This window comes from Eleutherodactylus coqui, chromosome 2, assembly GCF_035609145.1.
Source record: "Eleutherodactylus coqui strain aEleCoq1 chromosome 2, aEleCoq1.hap1, whole genome shotgun sequence".
In the NCBI taxonomy this organism is placed as follows: Eukaryota; Metazoa; Chordata; class Amphibia; order Anura; family Eleutherodactylidae; genus Eleutherodactylus; species Eleutherodactylus coqui.
This window is the reverse complement of record NC_089838.1, coordinates 289,420,100-289,445,475: the sequence shown is the minus strand read 5'-3', so window position 1 is coordinate 289,445,475 and position 25,376 is coordinate 289,420,100. Positions and strand designations below refer to the sequence as shown.

Genomic DNA, 25,376 nt, shown 5'->3' with positions numbered 1-25,376 from the left:
AATATTAGACACAGATTGATGAAGCAGAAATGTCCCCGTTTTGGATGGTGAGAGAGAACGTAGCTTCCATCCGCGGGTGCAGCCTACGTATTGCTTACGTATCGCTGCTGTCCGCTGGTGGAGAACAGAAGTCTGGGGAAATCCAGCCTTTGTTCATCTTGATGAGTGTTAGCCTGTCGGCACTGTCGGTTGACAAGCGGCTACGCTTATCTGTGATGATTCCCCCAGCCGCACTAAACACCCTCTCCGACAAGACGCTAGCCGCAGGACAAGCAAGCACCTCCAGGGCATACAGCGCTAGTTCAGGCCACGTGTCCAGCTTCGACACCCAGTAGTTGTAGGGGGCAGAGGCGTCACCGAGGATGGTCGTGCGATCGGCTACGTACTCCCTCACCATCCTTTTACAGTGCTCCCGCCGACTCAGCCTTGACTGGGGAGCGGTGACACAGTCTTGGTGGGGAGCCATAAAGCTGGCCAGGCCCTTAAAGACTGTTGCACTGCCTGGGATGTACATGCTGCTCGATCTACGCACATCCCCTGCTACCTGGCCCTCGGTACTGCGCCTTCTGCCACTAGCGCTGTCGGCTGGGAATTTTACCATCAGCTTGTCCGCAAGGGTCCTGTGGTATAGCAACACTCTCGAACCCCTTTCCTCTTCGGGAATCAGAGTGGGCAGGTTCTCCTTATACCGTGGATCGAGCAGTGTGTACACCCAGTAATCCGTCGTGGCCAGAATGCGTGCAACGCGAGGGTCACGAGAAAGGCATCTTAACATGAAGTCAGCCATGTGTGCCAGGGTACCTGTACGCAACACATGGCTATCTTCACTAGGAAGATCACTTTCAGGATCCTTCTCCTCCTCCTCCTCCTCCTCCTCAGGCCATACTGTCTTCCCCCGCCCCCGTTTCCGAGCGCAAAGCAGCTGCCTTTATGGTTTGCAGGGAATTTCTCAAGATTCATAGCAGAGGAATGGTGACGCTAATGATTGTAGCATCGCCGCTCACCACCTGGGTAGACTCCTCAAAATTACCAAGGACATGGCAGATGTCTGCCAACCAGGCCCACTCTTCTGAAAGGAATTGAGAAGGCTGACTCCCACTGCGCCGCCCATGTTGGAGTTGGTATTCGACTATAGCTCTACGCTGTTCATAGAGCCTGGCCAACATGTGGAGCGTAGAGTTCCACCGTGTGGGCACGTCGCACAGCAGTCGGTGCACTGGCAGCTTAAAGTGATGTTGCAGGGTGCGCAGGGTGGCAGCGTCCGTGTGGGACTTGCGGAAATGTGCGCAGAGCCGGCGCGCCTTTACGAGCAGGTCTGACAAGCGTGGGTAGCTTTTCAGAAAGCGCTGAACCACCAAATTAAAGACGTGGGCCAGGCATGGCACGTGCGTGAGGCTGCCGAGCTGCAGAGCCGCCACCAGGTTATGGCCGTTGTCACACACGACCATGCCCGGTTGGAGGCTCAGCGGCGCAAGCCAGCGATCGGTCTGCTGTGTCAGACCCTGCAGCAGTTCGTGGGCCGTGTGCCTCTTATCGCCTAAGCTGAGTAGTTTCAGCACGGCCTGCTGACGCTTGCCCACCGCTGTGCTGCCACACCGCGCGACACCGACTGCTGGCGACATGCTGCTGCTAACACATCTTGATTGTGAGACAGAGGAGGAGGAGGAGGAGGAGGGTGCTTTAGTGGAGGAAGCATACACCTCCGCAGATACCACCACCGAGCTGGGGCCCGCAATTCTGGGGGTGGGTAGGACGTGAGCGGTCCCAGGCTCTGACTCTGTCCCAGCCTCCACTAAATTCACCCAATGTGCCGTCAGGGAGATATAGTGGCCCTGCCCGCCTGTGCTTGTCCACGTGTCCGTTGTTAAGTGGACCATGGCAGTAACTGCGTTGGTGAGGGCACGTACAATGTTGCGGGAGACGTGGTCGTGCAGGGCTGGGACGGCACATCGGGAAAAGTAGTGGCGACTGGGAACTGAGTAGCGCGGGGCCGCCGCCTCCATGATACTTTTGAAGGACTCCGTTTCCACAACCCTATACGGCAGCATCTCAAGGCTGATGAATTTTGCTATGCGGACGGTTAACGTTTGAGCGTGCGGGTGCGTGGCGGCGTACTTGCGCTTGCGCTCCAACAGTTGCGCAAGCGACGGCTGGACGGTGCGCTGAACTACACTGCTGGATGGGGCCGAGGACAGCGGAGGTGAGGGTGTGGGTGCAGGCCAGGAGACGGTAGTGCCTGTGTCCTGAGAGGGGAGTTGCATCTCAGTGGCAGGTTGGGGCACAGGGGGAGAGGCAGGGGTGCAAACCGGAGGCGCTGAACGGCCTTTGTCCCACCTTGTGGGGTGCTTGGCCATCATATGTCTGCGCATGGTGGTGGTGGTGAGGCTGTTGGTGTTGGCTCCCCGGCTGAGCTTTGCGCGACAAAGGTTGCACACCACTGTTCGTCGGTCGTCAGGCGTCTCTGTGAAAAACTGCCAGACCTTAGAGCACCTCGGCCTCTGCAGGGTGGCATGGCGCGAGGGGGCGCTTTGGGAAACAGTTGGTGGATTATTCGGTCTGGCCCTGCCTCTACCCCTGGCCACCGCACTGCCTCTTGCAACCTGCCCTGCTGATGCCCTTGACTCCCCCTCTGAAGACCTGTCCTCCTGAGTAAGCGTTGCACACCAGGTGGGGTCAGTCACCTCATCGTCCTGCTGCTCTTCCTCTGAATCCTCTGTGCGCTGCTCCCTCGGACTTACTGCCCTTACTACTACCTCACTGCAAGACAACTGTGTCTGATCATCATCGTCCTCCTCACCCACAGAAAGTTGTTGAGACAGTTGGCGGAAGTCCCCAGCCTCTTCCCCCGGACCCCGGGAACTTTCGAATGGTTGGGCATCAGTGACGATAAACTCCTCTGGTGGGAGAGGAACCGCTGCTGCCCAATCTAAGCAGGGGCCCGAGAACAGTTCCTGGGAGTGTTCCCGCTCCTGAGCAGGTGTCATTGTAGTGGAGTGAGGAGGCTGGGAGGAAGGAGGAGCAGCAGACAGAGGATTCGGATTTGCAGCAGTGGACGGCGCAGAACTGCGTGTTGACGATAGGTTGCTCGAAGCACTTTCTGCCATCCAGGACAGGACCTGCTCACACTGCTCATTTTCTAATAAAGGTCTCCCGCGTGGACCCATTAATTGGGCGATGAATGTGGGGACGCCAGAAACGTGCCTCTCTCCTAATCGCGCAGCAGTCGGCTGCGACACACCTGGATCAGGAGCTCGGCCTGTGCCCACACCCTGACTTGGCCCTCCGCGTCCTCGGCCGCGTCCACGTCCTCTAGGCCTACCCCTACCCCTCAGCATGCTGTATTACCAGTGATTTGATTTCACAGGCAGGAAATAAATTGGCGCAAGACTGCAGCCAAATATAATTTTTTCTCTTTTTTGAAAACGAAAGGCCCCACTGCCTCTAGTGAATGAATAATCTAAGTTTAATAACTGTGCTGTGTCCCTGCTAATGTGTCACAGAACGTGAGGGTAGCAGAGTTATTAACTCTGGCAGAGCAGGTATTTTTTTTCCCAATTAAGGAAAGCAAATGGCGAAGCCAGGAGTAAAACGTAGCTGGGTGCGTCTGATTTTTAAACGTTGCACACGCAGCCGACATGTGTCCACCGCCCTTAGGACGGACAGAGGCAGGACAAATAGAATTATTTTCAGTTTTTTTCCACCAAAAGGCAGCACTGCGTATATTCAATGAACATGAGAAGTTTAATAACTGTGCTGTGTCCCTGCTAATGTGTCACAGAACGTGAGGGTAGCAGAGTTATTAACTCTGGCAGAGCAGGTATTTTTTTTCCCAATTAAGGAAAGCAAATGGCGAAGCCAGGAGTAAAACGTAGCTGGGTGCGTCTGATTTTTAAACGTTGCACACGCAGCCGACACGTGTCCACCGCCCTTAGGACGGACAGAGGCAGGACAAATAGAATTATTTTCAGTTTTTTTCCACCAAAAGGCAGCACTGCGTATATTCAATGAACATGAGAAGTTTAATAACTGTGCTGTGTCCCTGCTAATGTGTCACAGAACGTGAGGGTAGCAGAGTTATTAACTCTGGCAGAGCAGGTATTTTTTTTCACAATTAAGGAAAGCAAATGGCGAAGCCAGGAGTAAAACGTAGCTGGGTGCGTCTGATTTTTAAACGTTGCACACGCAGCCGACACGTGTCCACCGCCCTTAGGACGGACAGAGGCAGGACAAATAGAATTATTTTCAGTTTTTTTCCACCAAAAGGCAGCACTGCGTATATTCAATGAATAATAACTGTGTTGTGGCCCTGCCTACACAATTCTTTCCCTGCAGTATCAATGGAGGGTGGAATGCTCTGCAGAGGCGATTTTGAGAAAGAAAAAAAAATGCAGCACAGCTAACAGCAGCCAGCACAGTACTGCACACGGTTAAATATGGCCCTAGAAAGGACCGTTGAGGTTCTTGAAGGCTACACTCACTCCTAACACTCTCCCTGCCTATGCAGCACTTCTGTCCCTAATGCCAGGTGCAACGCTCTGCAGAGGCGATTTTGAGAAAAAAAAATAATTGCCACTGCTAACAGCAGCCAACACACAGCTATCAGTGGCCCTAATAAGGACCTTTGGGGGGTCTTGAAGCCTACACTAACTACCAATTCTTTCCCTACAGCAGCTCCGGTACAAACAGCACTGTCCCTCACTAACTCACAGGGCATCTGAGCCGAACCGCGGGAGGGGCCGACTTTTATGTTCGGGTGACACCTGATCTTCCCAGCCACTCACAGCAGGGGGGTGGTATAGGGCTTGAACGTCACAGGGGGAAGTTGTAATGCCTTCCCTGTCTTTCAATTGGCCAAAAAAAGCGCGCTAACGTCTCAGGGAAGGAAGTGAAAGTAACCCGAACACCGCATGGTGTTCGTTACGAATAACGAACATCCCGAACACCCTAATATTCGCACGAATATCAAGCTCGGAAGAACACGTTCGCTCATCTCTATTCATCATCAATAATTCCGGAGAACTGAGCTGAGAACTGAGCTGGTATGTCCTAATAGATAGATTGTAGATACTCTATCCCTATTATGTAAATTATTGCTACTATTCCTTTGTTGGCCCTGGGGTGGCGCCATAACACTTTTTTTGAAATAATCAGATGCAGGGTTCCCTTTAAGACCCGCCAAGAAGATGATATCATGCAGAATGGTCACTTCTTTCTGGAACAAGTGCAAATTTCAAGATGATGTGCGACAATAATGACTTGAACATTCCAGACTTATAGACCGTTATTGGGGTCAAAAAGTGACAATTTCATATTATAATGTTGCACTGGAAAATTTTTAGATGTCTGACTTAGAGTTGAGGAACACTAAAACTATATCCCCAAGGCAAAATCATTACGGTGGACTTGATGGGCCAGTTAATGAGCATTCTGTTCCAGAGGAATGCCAGATACAAATCCATTTTCCTTGTAATCCATATGCAAAGCTCCAGGATTGATCTACTGTGCATCCCTAAACGTCCCTATCGCACATCGGGCCCCAGGTCTAATGTTCATATAGCAGGGGCCCGTAGGTATGCATTGTGTAACCCCTCAAAGAGCTCACAGCTTAAATTAGTTTCCTGGCCAAATACTACCGGTATTGATCGGCTGCGGTCCACCACTCGGAACCACAGGCGCCTGCTGTCAGAGCCATGACGGACAGGGTATGAAGCTTTAAAGGGCACTCGTCACTAGTTGGGAGCTGGTAAAACCAATGGCATCTATAGGACAATGAGGGAACACCAAGGAGAGATCCATTCTTATCCAAGAGTAAAGGTGGGCTTAGGGTAGTTCCGCTTTTCTGCTCCGTTTGGGGAGCAAGAAAGGGAAATCCCCGCAGTCGAATGACTCCGTCCCTGGACGGAACCCATTGACTATAATGGGGTCCGCCCGCTTTCCAGTATTTTCAGCCGTTTCTGCAATTAAACCTTCGCCGGAGGTCCCAACACAGAAGTGAAACCGGCATTACACCTTCAATAGCTCTCAGCTGAACACTCAATCAGCCAGTATGTTTCCTCCTGACCTCCCATGTGATTGCACACTCGGCTCAGGTGAGCGTGCATGCGGTCTCACGGGGGAGAGGAGGATAAAGGAATCTTTACACGTGCCGATTGTCACCAAAATTCTTGCTGGAAACAGCGAATTGGAGCGCTGATCGTCCCATGAACACTTGGCCCCTAAGTGAGAAATTGCTCAATTGCTGGAGTCGCTTGGTTTTTGGCAAAACTAAAAGCTAAGTGGCTACCAGCCCATATATACAGGAGCTGCTCAATGTTTGAGCGACTCCTGTTTAATGTAAACGGAAGCTGATGGCCTGAAACGATCCCGGTCCGCTCCTTCTCACTTCAATCATCAATCACACTTGGTGGCACTAGGGTGATGGTGGAGGAGTTGGTCTTGTTGATGGTTATATTGGCCTATGACCACTAAAATGAGGTAAAAAAAGATACATTTTCACATTACTAAGCATAAGGACATACTAGGCGCTGCTATGGTCCTCCAGACTACCAATTCATGCCCTCTTTGGGTGCTGACAATAGTCTAAAAAATCTGGGCGCATAGAAGTGTGCTGCCAATAAGAGCTTGTAGAGATGAACTTGAATGCCATGCCAGTTAAAGGGACATTGTCATCCCCATTGAGCCCCATAGGCTACATTGTGGGGCTCAAAGGTGAGGGAACGCGGAGTCTAGGGAGCTGTTTCATACCGGGTGCCCCGTGCCAGTGCTGTGCCCCTGCGAAGTTGGCGTATGCCAGCAGCTTGGCTCTTTCTGCATGCGCACCTAATGCAGAGATGAATAGGAGGGCAGAAAGAGTCAAACTGCTGGCAGACGCCAACTTTACAGGGACATAGCGCTAGAATGGGTCGCCCTGTGAGTATGAAACAGCTCCGGTTCCCTCACCTTTGAGCATCATAACATAGTCTATCACCAGTGATGACAATGTCCCTTTAAAGAAGGTGGCATTGTTCTGAATATAAATTCTTAATTATTTTGTATGTCCATTTCTATCCATTCTAATACTAATAAAACAATATACATGAAAAGTTTATAAACATTCCTATAATGGGGGCTGTCTGGCTTTGATTAAGCTCTCTGGCATTTACCAGGACGAAATAGCGCATTATGCTATGCTGTTTCATCCTGGATTTTAATGGGGTTGTCCCACTTCTAGCTGGTTTTAGACAGCTCCATACATTGCACAGTGGCCTGGGTTGGTACTGCAGGCTGAATCCTATTGAAGTGAATAGGACTCAACCTGTAGTACCAGCCTGAGCCACCGTGCAATAAACAGAGCTGTCTGAAAATAGCTGGCATTGGGAGAACCCCTTTAATGAAAACCTACAATGTAGGCTCCAAACGGAACAGACGTGAACAAGCCCTTAATTTTTTTTTGCCAAATACCTGTTTTGCTTGGCAGCATGATGATACTTTTGGTTCATTTCCTTGCAGATGACACAGTAGAGCAGCTAGTGGGTGAGTACATTAGATCTCCATGTTTCTGTTGAGACCATTGGGGTCACTCATTCCCTAGGAACAGGCCGGGTTGGACGGGCCCACCAGGGAAACAGAAGATCCTCTAGTGGGGTTAGGTCATGGCATGATAATAGGCTCCCACCACATCAGTGCCCATTAGGTTCCAGAGAGTTTACAATTCAATTAAAGGGGACATGCACTTATTCTGTATCATATGGTATGGTGGTTTCTCAGTCTTATCTCCTCGGGGGGGGGGGGGGGGGGGGCTCAAGGTTGCTGAGCTTGACCATGAGCGTTGGTGCTAGATGTTGATTTTGGATCCATGATTTCTTTCCCGTCATTTGCACTTGTTATCTCTTGATGCCTGCAGGTTTTGGAATACAAATAGAGATGAGCGAGCGTACTCGGAAAAGCACTACTCGCTCGAGTAATTTGCTTTATCCGAGTATCGCTGTGCTCGTCCCTGAAGATTCGGGTGCTGGCACGGAGCGGGGAGCTGCAGGGGAGAGCGGGGAGGAACGGAGGGGAGATCTTTCTCTCCCTCTCTCCCGCCCGCTCTCCCCTGCTCCCCGCTGCGACTCACCTGTCAGCCGCAGCGGCACCCGAATCTTCAGACCCGAGCACAGCGATACTCGGATAAAGCCAATTACTCGAGCGAGTAGTGCTTATCCGAGTACGCTCGCTCATCTTTACTCTGCATGTATTCTGCCCTGCATTGTGCGCAACGGAATCTGCATTTTTCTGCATGCTGACTGAAAATGAAGCCGCATATCAGCTCTTGGCACGGTTTCTGTATAGGAACCACACTGAAATTGCGCTGGATAGTCACACGCAGGTAAGCCAAATCTTATGTGAACTGCAAACCCGAAGCAGGAATGTTAGGCTGGGGTCACACGGGGCGGAAATGCTGCAGAATTCTCGTGGAATGGCCGCACCGAAAAAACGCAAGATTTCCACGGGAAAAGTGCAGCTTCAAAACCCGCGGGATTTGGAGCAGAGTCGCTGTCGGCATTCGGCTGCGGCTTTCTCTCTCCAATTTTTGCAAAATCTCGTCTACTTTGCTGCCTAATCCTGGGATTAGGAGCCGCGGGCAGAATTGCCGTCCGGACTTTCCGCACAGAAGTTCCGCCCGTGTGAACCCAGCCTTAGTTACCCCTAGAATTCTTGCTACACAATTCTTTGCAACTGCACACTGGATCTTTCTGACGTGTATTTAACCCCTTCCTGATGTGCACTGTGCAAGTATGGCGCACATTGGGAGTCGTTGTATGGAGCGGGCTCTGGAACCAATCCCGATACATACATAGCAGGTATCAGCTGTCTTTGATAGTTGACACCCGGCCACAGCACTTGTGATTAGAGATAACTCTGATCACGGCTGTAAACCATTTAAATGCCGCTGTCAATTCTGATAGTGGCATTTAAATGACCTGAAGGGCTTGCATGCAATGAGATTCTGGGTGGCCATTTGAGTGCCATGACAGCTTAGGGGCCTGTAAAGGCCCCCACGGCTACCATGAATGCTTGCTATTAAGCCGTGCCTGTAACACGGTTTAATAGAATGCCTATCTAGATACAATATAACCAAATACTGAAGTAGTGCAGTATATGGTATAAGCGATCAAATGATCAAAAAGTTCAAATCCCCTTAGACTGGCTCCACACGGGCGTGAAAATCGTGCGATTTTCACCTGCCGCGATAGTAAAAAAGCAGAATATCAAACCAATGATTCACAATGGTTTCCTTCCCATCTGCGATGTTTTCACTGATGCGATGTTGAGGGGATATAGAATCGGGGGAGGTCCTATCTTTCTGCGATTTCAATCAGTGTGTTTGCGTCCCGCGTAAAAAAACATGCTCTGCGGGCAGAAAAAGCACAGAAACATACAACAATGTGCGCACAAAAAAGCCGTGTTCATAGTGCAAAAAAGTTGTGCTAAGGTGTGCGCAATCACACACGCCCGCCTGAAGTGGCCTTAGGGGTAATTACTGCAAAATATTCCGCCTCAAAAACCGTGTCAAAATCCGAATCTTTCTGCGGCGGTTTTTGGCATGGATCTGCACACAGATTTTGCCCTGTTAATGGGCAAAATCCGTATGCGGAACTGCGACGTAGAAACATGATTTTCCATGTCGGAATTCTGCAAGTGGATTTTGCCAATTGATGGTGCAAATTCAGTGTGTGGGTCTACACTGAAAACTGCGGCGAAAAACCGCAGATTTTGACATAATTTTTAGTGGCGGAATTAACACTAAAGCTTCCACGGTGCGTTCCGTACCCCTAGTGCTACCGGATGGTTTTCAGTGAAAGCTTTGTCATCCAGCAGATGTTTTCTAACTCTGTTTAGTGGCGAACAAAGAATGAATGGGGCCCATAGGAAACATTTAAGTGGGCCCCCATTATGGCGTCTGGTTTAGCCATCCAGGACAGTAGGGCCGGTGTGTGCTTCCTGTTCCGTGCCCTTTAGAATGACCCGGGGTCAAATCTCCACCTCCAAAGGTCCTGCATGTGTTAGTGCTACCCAGCAGAATGGGAGTTGGTCTAATCAGAGCTGGGGCCCCCTCTCTCGCCGTGGCCTCCGGAAATGTACATACAGATGTGAACAATCTTCTGTACCAACATAGAAACAGAAAACCAAAAATGCTAGCAGCGCTCATCCATGACACGACGTACCCCAACTATGCTTGACAGACCCTCTTGACTTACGGTGTCTGTCGGGTTGTCCACCATTTTACCGGTAGCTTATTACTAGCCTGGTGTTGTAGTCCAGAGGATGTCGGCACTGAAGATGTAATAAAACCACCATTCTTTATCGATCAGTTTTAGTGACGCGTTTCAGAGCTGGTGTCAAGTCCCAGCACTGCAGCCAAAGTGACCACCACAGCCACACTTTATGTTATAGCGGCCCTCCGGTTTGGGGACATAATTCGGTGGGGGTATATTACCTGTCGTTGTTCTTCTCCACCATCACTCCGGTCTGCTGAGTCCTGTTTTTGGGCATCCAAAATGGCCAACACAATATTCAGACTATCTAATCCCCCAGTGCATTGGTCATGATAGACTACCAATACGCTGTATCTGCTCTCTGATTGGTTAGCGCTGCTCATGTGATCATTACTGGCCAATCAGAATGCAGCGCCTTAGGTAATTACAAAATTTCTGCAGCCATCTTGAATGGGTAAAAACAGGGCAACAAAGGGGTGGATGAGAGGAGCCAAGGAGAAAAACTGCAGGTAATATATCCCCTCCCTTTCTTGTCCTGAAACCTAAGGGTAACCTTAAGCATATTCATCACTGCACTCCCAGGTTACTCTGTGAGTATTGCAGAGGGATGACAAACGCCTTGAGCGCGGTCTCTGGATCCATTTCAGGGCGCCGTCATATCTGTTATCTTCCTTCGACCCTGCAAATTCCTGGAGCGCGGCAAACACTCCCCTCGGGCGTGTGTGACCCAGTAACGATGAATGTGCTGGCATGCGCTCCAGGGAGGTGTGATGCAGCGCGAATGGGCAGAGCATGGTTGTCGTGTGTTCAGCGTGTGCGGAGTGCAAGGATGAATAGGCCATTTTAAAGGGGTCCTCCAATATTAAAAATATTAATGACAGTGTGTGTGTGTGTGTGTGGGGGGGGGGGGGGGGGGGTCGTAGTGTGTATTTAAAAAGAAAACATATATACTCGCCTCTCCCTGCCACCGCTGCACTGGCCCTCTCCTGACTTTGTTTCTGTTGCCTGTAGCGATCACATGGTTGTTTAACCATGTGACCGCAGCAGCCAATAGGAGCCCTGCAATGTGACATCATCCAATAAGCCTGTTGGAGCTTTTACATTACGGGATGTCATGGAGCGAATACAAAAATTGGCCTCTAGCGCCATGATGAGTACATTTATTAAATATCCTTTGCGTTGGGGGGGCCAATGGTTAAAAAAAAAAATTATGTTGGACAACCCCTTTAAGGTCAGAGTCCCACCATGGTGTACAGTCCGTGAGATCACAGAGCTATATTCCGGCAGTGGGGGAGGGACTGCTATGTAATATCTGCGATGCACATAAAAATGAAAGGTGGTTTGTTTTTTCGTGACTGCGCAATCGACGCAATGTTATGCATTTTCATAGGCTAACATTGCGCACAATATGGCGGTGCAATCCGGCGCACAACAGTATTAACATGCTGGCCTAAAATAATAAGTCCTGGGTGGATTTTACAGACATAACTTCAGTGATTCTATCCCAGCTTTGTAGGTGATATGCAATGGAAACGTAAGAGTTAAAATGCAAACTCATTCCTATTGGAATCCTCAATCGAATGTCCTTTTAACTCCTTCCATTCCAGAGCGCACAGCTAACCCATAGGGTTAAACACAACCTCCCCTTTAAAAGGCGGGGAGTAACTGTGGCTATAAATAGCCCGTGACGTCAGGCTCCGCTAAGCCCAATCAATGACACACGCTGACGCCCCGCCTCTTTCCTGTCACTCAATCTTCAGTCTCAGCCAAATACGACGGAACGGAGGCGGAGCTTTAGGATTCCCACGCCCTCTCATTGGTTTCTACGCGGCGTGACGTCACGTTGGCCGTCTCCCGGGTGACAAGGGAGGAGGAGGCGGGACATTTGGCCGGAAAGAGGTGTCAACAGTGGAGGGAAAGAAACCTTCGCTGATTGGTTACTTCCACCGACACCTGGGCGGGACTCCCGCGGCTATTGGCTGACGTAGGTTGAATGACGCCAAGTGGAGGCGTGGCCAGCAGGTGAGCGGGTCTTAGAGGTATCGCATAGGAGGAGGAGGAAAAGAGGCTCCGCGGCCTGCGGGTCCTAGAGGTGACGGGCTGTCTGCTGGTGGGCTCCGGACGTGTCAGCGCCCGAGGAGGAGACCCCGAGGTGCGGACGGTAACGGTGGGGGAGGGCAGGCCTGGGTGGAACCTCCCGGCGGCGGGAGGGGGCTGTGAGCTCCGGGCGGCTGTCATTACACAAGGGGGAGCGCGGCCTGTGTGAGCGCGGAGTGACAGCAGGGAGAGGCCTAGGCTGACGGGGATGGCGGGATGCTCCGGCCTGCTGTAGCGGGGATCTGTCCTCCATCCGACCCCCCGACTACCACAGACCCCCAGGTGACGATGTGTGACCCCCCCTGATCAGCAGCGTACGGTGTCGCCCACCATAACCGCGCTCGCCCTACGTGACACCGCAAGCGTTCGCGCCCCATCCCTGTCCGTGAGACCGTCTGTACGCCCTACGTGGTGAAAAATGCCGCGGATGAGCCGGACAGCGTATAGAATCGTGACCGCGCAATAATCGTGTCCGTAAATCTAACCGCCGCGTTTTAAACCCCCACCCCCCCCTTTTTAAATTTTTTTTTTTTCCTGCATCTTCAATTAACCCAGCGTGCGCCATTCTTACGGCCTTATTACCGAGGCGACTGCCGCCATTGTTTACGAGGGCGAGGATATGGCGGCTATGAGCGGAGACTGTGCATTATGCCGTAAGCGGGCGCATCAAACCCCGAAAACCATCCTTGCGCCGTAGACGACCGCAGATGAACTGGTGCGTGTAGACGCTGACGCGACCGCGCTCTGATGGCGAACGGAAATGTAACGAGTCGTACGTCGGCTTTATTTCTGTTTTTGCTGCTATTTCATCAATTAAAGAGACAGTCACCTACCTTAGTCTTACGGGCCGGAGGTAAGTAACCTGCTGAGTCTGGGGAGGTAAGTGTTCTACTTACCACTTCTGTCATTCCCCCGGTGTCATTCTGCAGCTGACGGAGGAGGTAAGTAGAACACTTACCTCCCCAGACTAAAGGTAGGTGACAGAATCCCCCGAGCCGGGATCCGCTTTCTAGCAATCCTTTTTGCGCCCCCCCCCCCCCCCCCCCCGTACAAACCGCGCGCCATTGAAATGACCAAATGGGTTATTTCCCTGCGCAATTGTGCAAGCTGCGTATTCTTCTGCGCGACCAACTTGCGCACGCTAGATACGGTAACGAAGCCATTTAAATCGAGGGGTTATCTTTTCGGCGTATTGTGCGCACAAATACATCCACGTGAATCCGGCCTTAATGCAGCGTTACAGCCGCGTTACGTTATATTGAGACGACCGCTATTGGCGCATATATATATATAGTGACAGCGACTTGTTCTTGTTCACCGCTGTCACATGCCAGGATAAGACGGGCAGGCGTGGCACCCGGCGGCAGGGAACCTCTCTTAGAGGAGTTTACTTCATTAGTTGTTATTGCGCTGTTTTGTATACAGACCTTCCCGTAGACGGGTTTAGGGAACATTCCGGATCATGCAAGCGGCTGTATTGATGTGACAACTTAATACGCTGTTCCTTATAGGTTGTGTTGTTACATTTGTGGTATAAATAAAGTTAATTGAAATCCACATCGGTAACAGGATGCAAGAATTTCGTGAAGATTGCGTTTGCTTCGTCGAGCTTCCCTCACATGTAGCAACGTTTCGGACGGGGTTCTTCGTCAGGTTGGTGCGGTGTTGGGTGGTCACTCCTGGTGAAGAGGAAGCCGTGGGACCTCCAGCGCACCAGTAGGGGGAGCGCTACAAGCCTGAAGAAGGATCCTGCGAAACGTTGCTGCGCGTGAAGGAAGTTTGATGCATCTTGTGTAATCGAGGGGCTGGATGCGATTCCTTCTCTCGGGCAGCGTAACGCGTCATGTGACCTGGCCGCTGTTAGTAGAGCAGGAGGTTTGCAGGAAGGTGGCCGCATGCGACATGTGACTAGCCCTTCATTCACCTCTAGGGGGCTGACACGGGCAGCGGAGTGCTGCACCCCATAGACTGTGACCTGAGTGTTACATCAGCACAACGGGCCGGCGGCTTGTACAGCGTCGCTGCCATTAGGACCACCGCTAGATGTGACCGGGGATTCTGGGCCCTTTTACACGGCTGATAAATCCTTCAGATTCCCGCATCCGGCAAGCATGTGAACGATTGTCGCTCGGTGTAACCGCCCCGCGAACGAGAATTCTTTCTCTTATCGTTCAGTCTCTGCAGCCATAAAACCCGACCGCCAACCGGCCCGTGTGAACAGGCAGTCTTACGTAAACTGCCTGTTTATTGTGGATGGACGGCGGTTGGGCAGAAACGATTCCGGGCCGCTCCGTCTCCATTCACCGAGCGGAGATCGTTCCTGTGTAAAAGGGCGCTATTCACACGGGCGAGTGCGATGTAGGTCAGTTTTTCCCGCCATCGTGGACTAACCTCACACGGGTGAGTATGATATTGGGCTGTGATTAACGGGCTGATATTACTCGCCAACGGGTGCGAGGCGTATTTATCTCAAAAAACGCCCCACATCCTTTCAGGGAAGTAGTGTGGCTGACTGCAGCGGAGGTTAGCGGAGCCCCTCCCCCCCTTCTCCTTTGTCTCAGCTGTGTAAACACGATTTTTTTAATTTTTTTTCATGTAAAAACTCACATTTGCCCCAGATTTACGTAGTTTTTTCACATGTGTGGGTAAAGAACTAGCATGTAGTTCCATGTAAATTACATGACATCCGAGTGCGATGTGTTGTGTTTTCTGTGTGTTGTGTTTTTTAAACATCCCCATCGAAAAAAATAATCAATTTTTGAAAAGAATGGGCTATGTAATGATTTCTTAAGACTCGGACTATTGGTCTGAGTAAAAAATCGCACATGTGAGTAAACCCATCCCAACGAACGGGTTCTTTTCCCATGAGTTTGGTCCATTACGGAATCAAACGACAACACCGCCTGTGTGAATAGAGCCTAATAGCCGGAGGATCTGTGGCGGATTCTGCCATCCCAGGGCCGCCACTAATTTCACCAATGTTCAGCATGTATTAGATATGTAATAATACGACTGCTGCAGGGAAAAATGCCCGGCCGAGAGTGCCTACCGCTGAGGGCAGCTGATATCAGAGTGCTTCTGGAGTCAGAGCCACTGATCGCCATAGACTTTCTTTTCATGTACCGCCTAATAGTACCCTGTTATATGGGGCAGCTGTCGGGCACAGGAGTACCTCACAGTCGTTCAGCGAATGGAGGCGGAGCGTGCTGGAGATCTCTTCCGGTCATCCACCTCCATTTACATTGAACAGGCAGTCGTTGAAAGACTGAGCGACTCCTGTTTACGCTGAGCAAGAAGTCGCTCGCTAGCTGCCTGGTTTCAGGAGTGACCAGCGACGACTGAGCCATTTCTCTGGCTGACTATCGGGGAAAATTGCCATTTCAAGCGATAGTGTCCCCGTGTAAAGGTACCTTGAGGCCCCCAGGGGCCCTCAGGTGCTGACAGTACATGTACTAGACATGCCTATTTACTAGTATACTGTGAGGCTGGATTATGGCTTTGGCGTGTACGCATGGCCGTTCCTGATATGACGCCTCCGTTCTGGGGGGAAGTGATAAGAGATGTGACTATGCCCGGCCTCCTACCACAACGTGCCAACAACCTCTTGTACTGGGAGAGGAGCATCAGCCATATAGAGGAAAGGGGAGGACAAACCACCGCTGTCTTCATGGGTCAGCGAGGCCAGAAGAAGCCGCTGAAGCTATTCAGACACCTCCACAGAAAGTTGGCGGTCTCCGCTTACTTTATTCTTAACTTTTATCTTGGCATCTATAGAAGCCCCTACTGCTTGCCAGCTAGAAATCTCAAACTGGCGCCTAGAGGGGCTCAACAGACCTGAAAGTCTCGGGGTTCGGTAATATCTTGGGCAACGCTGGAGTTATGCTAAGAGCCTGGTAGCCACTGCGGCTAGTCATCTGCTTGCTGGCTTCTTAACCTTTTTTTTTGGGTGGTTTTTGCTGGACCATTCAGAAAAATGGTGTGCGGTATGTGTATAGGCTGCCGTGCGACATGTATGTTGTGGGTGCCTGTTGCATTCCAGATGGTGGGTGTAGGCCGGGTTCACATCTACGCTCCAACGTCCCATCAGAGGTTCCATTGGGATCCGGCACAAAATAACGGAAGAAAATGCCGTGGGAGCGGAATGTGGGAAAAACGCACGTTGGCAAGCGCAATATTGGGCCGAGTGTCTCAGCTTGATATCTCGCCCACCCGTATAAATGTACCCTAAGGCTTGTGTTACTTGGTTGCACCAGTCCAGCCAACGGGCAATGTAATACCGCAGCTGCTCCGCCGTAGGAGGGGTGTGAGGACACCGGCCACTACTTCTAGCAGTACCAGCGGATCACTGGGACTAGACCTGCGCCAAATATCTGATGCTGTCCCTGTAAGGCCCGTTTACACCAAATGATTTCTCATTTGAACGAGGGAGCGATGTCGGCGCAGGCAGCCTGTTTACACAGCAGGTACATCGATGGCTCGTTCACCTATCCAGAATGTCGATTGCGGATGGTCCGCAGGGCGGATGGCTTCCATTGACTTCAATGGAAGGCGTCCGCAAGGAATCCAGATAGAAAAACATTGCAGAATGCTCTATTTTTACCCGGTAATACGTGCGTATAGCGCCCATTGAACTCTATGGATGTGTGTGCGACCCATTGCATAGGCCTGGCGTGTGAAACGCTTGTTGCCCAGCAGAATGTTAATTAATCCCTGTCTATGCTCATTTCGCAGCATGTGTTTTTTTTGTTTTTGTTTTTTTTTTTTTCGCGCATGTATGGGAACGTGGTTACAGACGTAGTCATACCCACACAAAACAAAAACGCATGCGCACCCAGAAGCAGGGCAAGATGCTTTGATACGCAGTGTTTTACGCATACGCCCGTGGACCTGAGCCCTTATTGTGACCCTACAATTGCAGAAAGTCCAAAAGAGATCTTTGTTTTTTTTTGTTTTGTTTTAGGTATGACTTAGGCCTCATGTCCACGGGCAAAAGAAGAATTAAAATCCGCAGCGGATTCTAACTCTTCTCCTGCACGCGGATCCGCACCCCATAGGGATGCATTGACCACCTGCGGGGTAGATAAATACCCGCGGATGGTCAATAAAAGTGATTTTAAAAAAAATGGAGCATGAAAAAATCTGGACCATGCTCCATTTTCGTGCGGGTCTCCCGTGGGGACGGCTCCCGCGGGCTTCTATTGAAGCCTATGGAAGCCGTCCGGATCCGCGGGAGACAAAAATCAGATTTTACTCACCCGCTCCGGTTCTTCTGTTCGCCGCGGCGCCATCTTCTCTCAGTCGCGGCCGGATCATTTTGCTTCGGGCCGGCGCATGCGCGGGGCACGTCACCGATGTCATCCTGCGCATCCGCCGGGCCGAAGAAAGAAGATCCGGCCGCGACGCAGAGAAGATGACGCCACAGCGAAGGAAGGATCCGGAGCATGCGGGAGGTAAGTTTATTCTGATTTATTGTTATTTTCAGCCCTCATGTCCGCAGGGCAGGAGGGACCCGCTCCGGATTCTCCATGGAGAATCCGGAGCGGGCCTGATTTTCCCCGTGGACATGAGGCCTTAGAGTTGAGTGAACATACTCTGGTGAGCTTGATGCTCGTTCGAGTATTAGCGTACTCGATGGTGCTCGTTACTCGAACGAGCATCGAGAGAGAGCTAGGGGGGAAAAAAAGCTCGGCACCCGGCGTCCCACATACAAAAAATGCTCGAGTCTCCATTGGGGTTCGTTACTCGAATTTTATAAAAAGCTCGACTCGAATAACGCGGACCCGAGCATTTGGATGCTCGCTCATCTCTAGTATGGCTTACTGCTGTGAACTGCTCACGATTTGCCCTAGGCCCTTAGTTGTTTCCTAGTCGTGTCGGTAGGACGCTTGTTTGACGCTGATTCGCTGTGAACCTGAAGGGGAATTGGCGCACGCTCTGTGGCAAAGTGCGCTGTGTGAGCGGGGCCTTAAGGTGTGTATGTCACCTGCGTTTTTGGTGGCAGGTACTCAAACGTTACCAGCCCTTTTGGCCCAGAAGAAGCAAGATGGCCTCCACTCCGCTTGAGCAGGTGACGCACTTATGAGAGTGTCCGGAAGGAGAATGTACCTCCTTATTATATTTTATTAACATTTGTGGAAGTTTTCCTATACCTGTCGTCGATCTGCGGCCATTGGGCTAGCTCAGACGGACCCCTTGAAGTCCATGTATGGCCTCCGCTGCCCCACACTTCAGGATGCCCGGTAAAGCCTGTTGTGAGACAACCCCTTTAATGGCATAACCGATCAGATGTTACCGGGGTGTTTTTGGGGAATGTTCTTGCTAATTGACCGAACTGGCTTCCTTCCGATGGCTGATAGATGTCTCACGTCTTTGGCCACATTTCGCATGAGAGCAGCTTACACTTGTTTCCTATACTGATGATGTTGTGCTTTTGTCATTTTAGGTCCTACAACTATAGGTGGGGGGCGCCTGTCCTGATCCTAGAGGTCCTGCCCGCCCCCCACCATGGGCAACGCCGCTACGGCCAAGAAAGGTGGCGAGATTGAAAGTGGTGAGTACATCCTTGTCAGCCGTCGTAATGACTTTTATGGAGCTGACCTCTTTAAGGTGTTCTCATTTGGACCTTCTGGGTGTCTTTAGTGGGGTTGTTGGTGGAAGGTCGATCTTGAATACTAAATGCCTATCTTCAGCACCCAGCAATAGACGAAGCTCTCCATCCATGGCCAGTAGGTTAGAAACCAAGTGCTGGCATACACTTCTGGTGGCATCTTTTCTTGGACACGCTCCCGGTAGCACAGATTTCAGTTCATCGTTAGTATGGACCTACACATTAAAGGCCTGTTCCAGGAATTTACTACTAATGACTCCTCTTCAGGATAGCTCATCAATAGTTGATCGGTGGGGGTCCACGGCTCTGGTTCCTCACCAATCGGCCCACTGTCAGTGCAGCAGGGCTGGATAGCCGCACCGGTGGTCAATGAGTGAAGCCTTCTATTACATGTCCAACCCAGTGGACGTGAGGATCAGCTGATCGGTGAGGATCAGCTGATCGGTGAGGATCAGCTGATCGGTGAGGATCAGCTGATCGGTGAGGATCAGCTGATCGGTGAGGATCAGCTGATCGGTGAGGATCAGCTGATCGGTGAGGATCAGCTGATCGGTGAGGATCAGCTGATCGGTGAGGATCAGCTGATCGGTGAGGATCAGCTGATCGGTGAGGATCAGCTGATCGGTGAGGATCAGCTGATCGGTGAGGATCAGCTGATCGGTGAGGATCAGCTGATCGGTGAGGATCAGCTGATCGGTGAGGATCAGCTGATCAACTATTGATGAGCTATCCTGAGGAATACCTCTTTAAGTGGCACCATCGTGTTGATCCATAGACTACCAGCGCACACACAGGACGTATGTAAGCTTTGAGCCTCTTGGCCTCCAGACGTTCCTTGGTGTAACCCATAAACTGCTGGTCGGCTTTCGGCTTGAACGTACCGACTACCTTTTTATAGCCGCCAAATGTTTCTACCATATTGAGACAATACATTCGCTCTTCAGCGGTCACACAACATTTTCCAGAATAATCCTTCTTCCAAACATTTTTGAGAAGAGGATGCAACTTGCAATAATTCATATTAACAACACAGGTTGCTAATTCTGCTGGGAAGCCCTGCTATAATATCTGACAACGCTTCCTTCATAAATGGAGAAGTTAGGTAAAGGGGTTATCTCAAAATCTAGTTATCCCCTCCTCCAAGAGACTGAATGGTGCGCTGGCTGCATATGTGCCATGCGCCTCCGTTAACTTTCAGTGGGACGGAGTACAAACACGTGACGACTTTTTTTGTCACCCCACTGAAATAAATGGCGCGGCAGCTGTGAATGCTCGGCCAGGGTTCCTTTTGGTCTGATGTGCAGGCCGGTTAGGTGAAGGCACCCCGCGTTAATGAGAAGAGGGGGATGCAGGATAGGTTGGGTGAGACCCCCTTGGATCATAACATTATTCCGTATCCTGTGTATAGCAGATAACCTTAGATTTTGGGATCACCCCTTTTTTAATTCTAAACCCATTTTATATCCTGCACTGAACAGAAGGCTGGGACATCACTTAGTGGAAATCCACGTGACGTCACATAGGTGAATGCAGCCTAAAGCGAATGGGTTGCACATGGCAGCCAATCGGATGACTGCTTTCATTTTGCAACCTGCATTAGGAAACCGCATTCGGCAGCGATGCCCCCTTTTTTTTCCGCGGTCAGTAGTAACACCCTGTTTTATGCTATAAAATCTAAAAAGACAAGATATTCGACTTTCTCGCTCTGCCGCCGCTCTGCTCCTTCCTCTCTTCAGTGATCACTTACTAAACCGCGCTTGATTGCCACAGCGTCTGAGACCGGCGTTCATGTGCCCTCTAACGCGTGATCACGCTAGCCAAAAGGCAAAGGAGCAGAATGGCGGCGGAGCGAGCAATAAATTTGCCCATAGAGGTGTCGCTGTACCCCCCCCCCCCCTCCCCACTTCTCTGTTTTTGCTAAAATTGCCCCTTTTCCTAAAACAAGTTGCTTGGCAAATCAGAGAGTCCCTCCAAATACCCCGTAGGTTCACATTAGCCAGTCGGTACGTGCACAGCTAGGGGCGTTGCAGTCATGTGACCTCTCTATGGGTAACATGGTGCTCACTGGGTTCGGAATTGATAGGTAAGTGACTCATTTCCTGATCCCGAGCCCCCCTGAACTGCTTTACTACTACATGTGATGAACCGGCACCATATTGATTACCGTAATGATTCTGCTGAAGATCTGGAGGTTTTCTCTGTATATATGTGCCCATACTTCATTCTTGCATCCCATAACATTAACTCTAATCTGGCCTGTCTGCTGTATGCAGGCGCCGGATTACTGAATTTCCAGACCATTGGTTTTTAGTTTTTTTTTCCTTCAGTTCTGACTTGGATCCATGGACACATTTTTATTGTGGAAATTCCTGGTCTCGGCTACATGATGCGCCGCAGTATCTGACCATGTTGTCTGTAGCAGCCAATCAGAGAGCAGCTTGCAATTTTCCGGAGCCTAACTCTGATTGGTTGCTCATTGCAGCAAGGTCTTTTTTTTTTTGGTCCATTCATTTAGTCACACCGCAGACCATTGCATCTCTGCTTCTGCCTCCCCGTTACCTTGTGGCCAGGACAACCCCAATAATCATAGACCGGATGGTGGTGTTGGAGCTCCAGGCTTGTAGCTGGAACTAGTGGATATCACAATGTGGAGTTAGGTGGCACCCCCTGGGCACTGGGTACATTACCTACGTGGCTGCGGATTGGTGGTGACGCTGATCTGACTCGCTTCTCACGAGCCGGGATTTAATGCCGTCCTTCTCTGCGTCATTGTATGTCAAGTCTGGAAAGTCATTGCAACGTCATGAGAACGGCAGACGAGGTTTTTAGGGAATATAATCGGTTAAAAGGGCAACACCGGGGAAGTTTAGGACCTATACCAGACGATAGGACAAAACTGGGCAAGTCCTGTGCAAATAATGGGTTAATAGCACCACGCTGCAGGTCACTTGTAATGAGCTTTTATCCCGGGTTAATCCCCTTTAGCAGTTATAAATAGCTAGCCCGTCCCCTCGTAACGGGGTCAGACGTTGGCTGTTGCGTCTCTTCCTGCCCCCCCTCTCCTCTTCTTCCTCCCACCTCCTGTCTGCAGAGCATCGCACCCACTGACAGCGAATGCTCCGTCTCCGTAGCCGATGCTCTCCTCCACCGCGGGCATCTTTCGGCGCTGGAAACTGGCTACATCTCAGCTCAGCTCTTCGACCCCTGCTCTGGACCGAGAGGGGTTGGATCGCTACGGTACGGGGCTCCTTGACGGGTTTTATGTATAGGACTGGTTACTATGGGATCCCATTCACAATAATCAGCTTACATCCGTGCGGGCGCGCCGGGATTATTATGATCCATACATCGGGCACATACTAGTCTTCAGGAAGCCTGGTCTCAGATCTACAAGCTTGGGATTGCAATCCCCCTTCATGGGCTGGTGTGTGCCCCCCATGGGCTGGTGTGTGCCCCCCATGGGCTGGTGTGTGCCCCCCATGGGCTGGTGTGTGCCCCTCATATCTCCGGCATGAAGTGCTTTAGTTGCTGGTCTCAAACTTCAGGGTGGTCTTGTTTATTAGGGGTGTTTTACTCTCCGGGTTGGAAGGTGGTCTTTTATATCGTGTATCTGGGAGTGCGGGCCAGGTCTTCCACTCCTCTTGTTGGGAGGGTGATGCCCTGTGTGCCCAAATTGCTGCGCATTACCTCTTTTATGTGCCACGTCTACCCAACCCTTCGTTTGTAGTCTTACTGTAGTTCTTGTACTGTAGTCCGTCAATCCTCATATAGCTGGTGTCTGCTGCGGGTATCCATATTCACCCAAATTCCCCTAAATGGACCAGTTTTAATGTGTGTGTCCGTGTGACATCTGTATGATTTGCGTGTGTCCAATTATTACTTTTTTCTTTTTCTTTACACTTGTGATCTGTGTCGTTTGTGGAAATTTATTTATTTTTTCTCGCATGCAAAAAATTCTGAAAGAGGCCCAATTTTTTTCCCCTAAATGAAATGTGCGATTGTTGCCTTTTCAAGGGGGGTGCCATTTTTAATGCGTTTGTGTGCAATTATTTCTACTCTCCCAATAGACTTTACTGGATGACTTTAGTCCCATGTTGGAATTTTCGATTAGTTCGCATGCGGCATTGGTGTGCGTGTACAGAAAAAAAAAAGCACCTGAATTCCCCAGTTTACTTCAGTGGGGAAAAAAAAAAAAGTGCATTGCGTGTCCCTATACTATAGCCCTGTTTACTGTAATGCATCGATGTGGGGTCGGTGGGGTCAGCTTGCCTGGGACTTCTGCTGCGGATTTGCATTTCCAGCCCCCGTTCATCCACAAGCGGATGTTTTCTTGGACTGATTCTACAAGCATGCCTCAGTAATTGGAGTTCAAAGTTCTCCGGTCGCCATATGTTTATGACGCAGAGCGGTCCAGTCGGCATGCTGGACTATCTCTGCTAGCAGCTTGTTGGTCCCCATGCCAGCCCCTCTTGCTGTCTCCGATTTGGGGACATAGTTGGCATCATCCATGTGGCACTGCCAGGTCTTGCACGAGTGCCCTGTGGTCGTCAGCTGGCACATGCTCAGAGAAAACTGCCCCTTTTGCTCAACTGTGCATTCGACGAACTTGCGGCGCACGCACTGGACATGGCAGTGCTACGCGGATGACCCCTACTGCGTCATTCACATTTGAGGGGTGAGAGGGGCAGATTTGGCTGCTAGCAGAGACCCAAAATAATTCCGCAGGTCTACCTCTGGATTTTGATGCAGAATTGAAATGGCTTCAATCCACCTGTAATTCTGCATCAGGACTTACGGGTTTTGGTGAGGAATAAGCTGCAGGTTCAGGGATACAATAACTCCACCCTGTATGAAAGCCCCCACTATGGTCCAGGGTCATCAAACCCCGGGGTATGTCCACAGGGTGGAAATGTTGGCAGGAATCCATGTGAAATCCGCACCTCACTACTTTTATTGGGAATCTGCTCCGTAGTCTATATGGCGCGGATTTCAAAGCAACGTACAGAAAAGGCCACTTTTTGCCACAAATTCCATGTCGGGAAATCTGCAGGTAAATTTACCAAAGGGCTAAATTGGTGCGCTTACCCACTGCCACACAATAACGTAGCTGCCGCTGAAATCCGGCGTGGATCCTCCTCGTGAGAACGTACCGCTTACCCCGATTCTTGCCTGGAGGAGGACAACCCTGTGTCCATACACTGAGGCCAATGTGAACGAACCCTTAAAGTGTAGCTGCACTTTCTACAAACTTTTTTGACTTGTCATAGGTTCATGTTACATTTTGATCACTGAGGGTCCGGCTGCTGAGACCCCCACTGACTAAAAGAACAAAACAGCTAAAGCACTCATCCAAGCGCAGTCCCTTAATACAAAGTCTATGGGCCCATCTTCAGCTGGTGGGGGTCTCAGCAGCCGGACCCTAGCAATCCAAACTTTTGACACCTCTCTAGTTTCTCCCTAATATCTGGTGGGGGTCTATTACTGGCCCGCTCTTCCGAGCTTTGTAGGGCTTCTATACCTGAGCTCTTCCGGCGCTGTGATGTGTGACTGGCCATAGACAGGCTGGAATTGTCGGCCAAGATGTCTGATGATTTTTTTTTTTTCTTTTTGTGGTCCGCCGGTGAAATTTGTGGCTTATTTCAGGGTGATCTTTATAAGAGGGCAGCCTTTCTTGCAGAGAGGGCAGGGACTGGGCAATGTCTGGGTATGAGATGGGCTGCGCCCATAGCTGTACCATACATGTGTGCTGTGGAGCTCATGGGTGCTATGTGCAGCATTCGGGGTCGCCCGCTTCCGCCTACTCACTGGATTTGTTTTTCGGCTGTGCAGCTATCCTAATACCAGGGATTATCTTCTTCACACCATGCCACCTACCTGCTCACTTCATCTGATAGTTGGAAGTGGTGGGTGGCAGAGAGCAGCTGGCAGACTTCCCTTCGCAGCCCCCCACCCAAACTCCAAGGCAATGCCCACTAATGGACGCTGCAGATGGACCTCTAATGGATGCCCCCGCTGACGCTGGAATCCTAGGAGTTGGCACGTGTAGCGTGCCTTCCTGGTGGGGAAGGAAGATCATTTTGCCATCCCAGTTGCTGCCCCCGTGCTTCCTGACTACTGTTACACCTGAGAGACGGCGTCCGGAGATGTCAGCGCGTCGATTCGCCGTCCGCAGTGTATGTACGATAAACGGATAAATGCGTGCGGTCTTAAGTGAACCCGCGCGTTTATTTTAATGTACATGTTACGCATAGAGGCGAACGCTTCCATACGTTTGTGTCTGTTTTAAAAGTGCATCTTTACCTGGTGTGACATCCGCGTTCCTTCATCCGTTAACGCATCCGCTTAAAAACGGGCCACAAATTGATGTTTAACCGATCAGTCGAACAACGGATTCAGTTTCCCATTAGTCAGCATGTGCTTTTTTTGATTAGTTT

General features: G+C 50.6%; 1 protein-coding gene across 2 annotated transcripts in view; it reads left to right on the top strand.

Moving 5' to 3' along the window:
• The first annotated feature begins 12,242 nt into the window (after positions 1-12,242).
• LOC136612686 (cAMP-dependent protein kinase catalytic subunit alpha) overlaps positions 12,243-25,376 on the top strand; it is a 51,356-nt gene continuing 38,222 nt past the window's right edge. Inside the window, exons 1-2 of one of the 2 annotated variants that reach the window (XM_066593208.1) lie at positions 12,243-12,390; positions 18,778-18,885. In XM_066593208.1, coding sequence (XP_066449305.1) covers positions 18,840-18,885 — 46 coding nt within the window. In that variant the 5' untranslated portion in view covers positions 12,243-12,390; positions 18,778-18,839. Of the gene's footprint in view, positions 12,391-12,500; positions 12,618-18,777; positions 18,886-25,376 lie in introns of those variants that run through there. The other variant, XM_066593209.1, reaches the window with a different exon arrangement.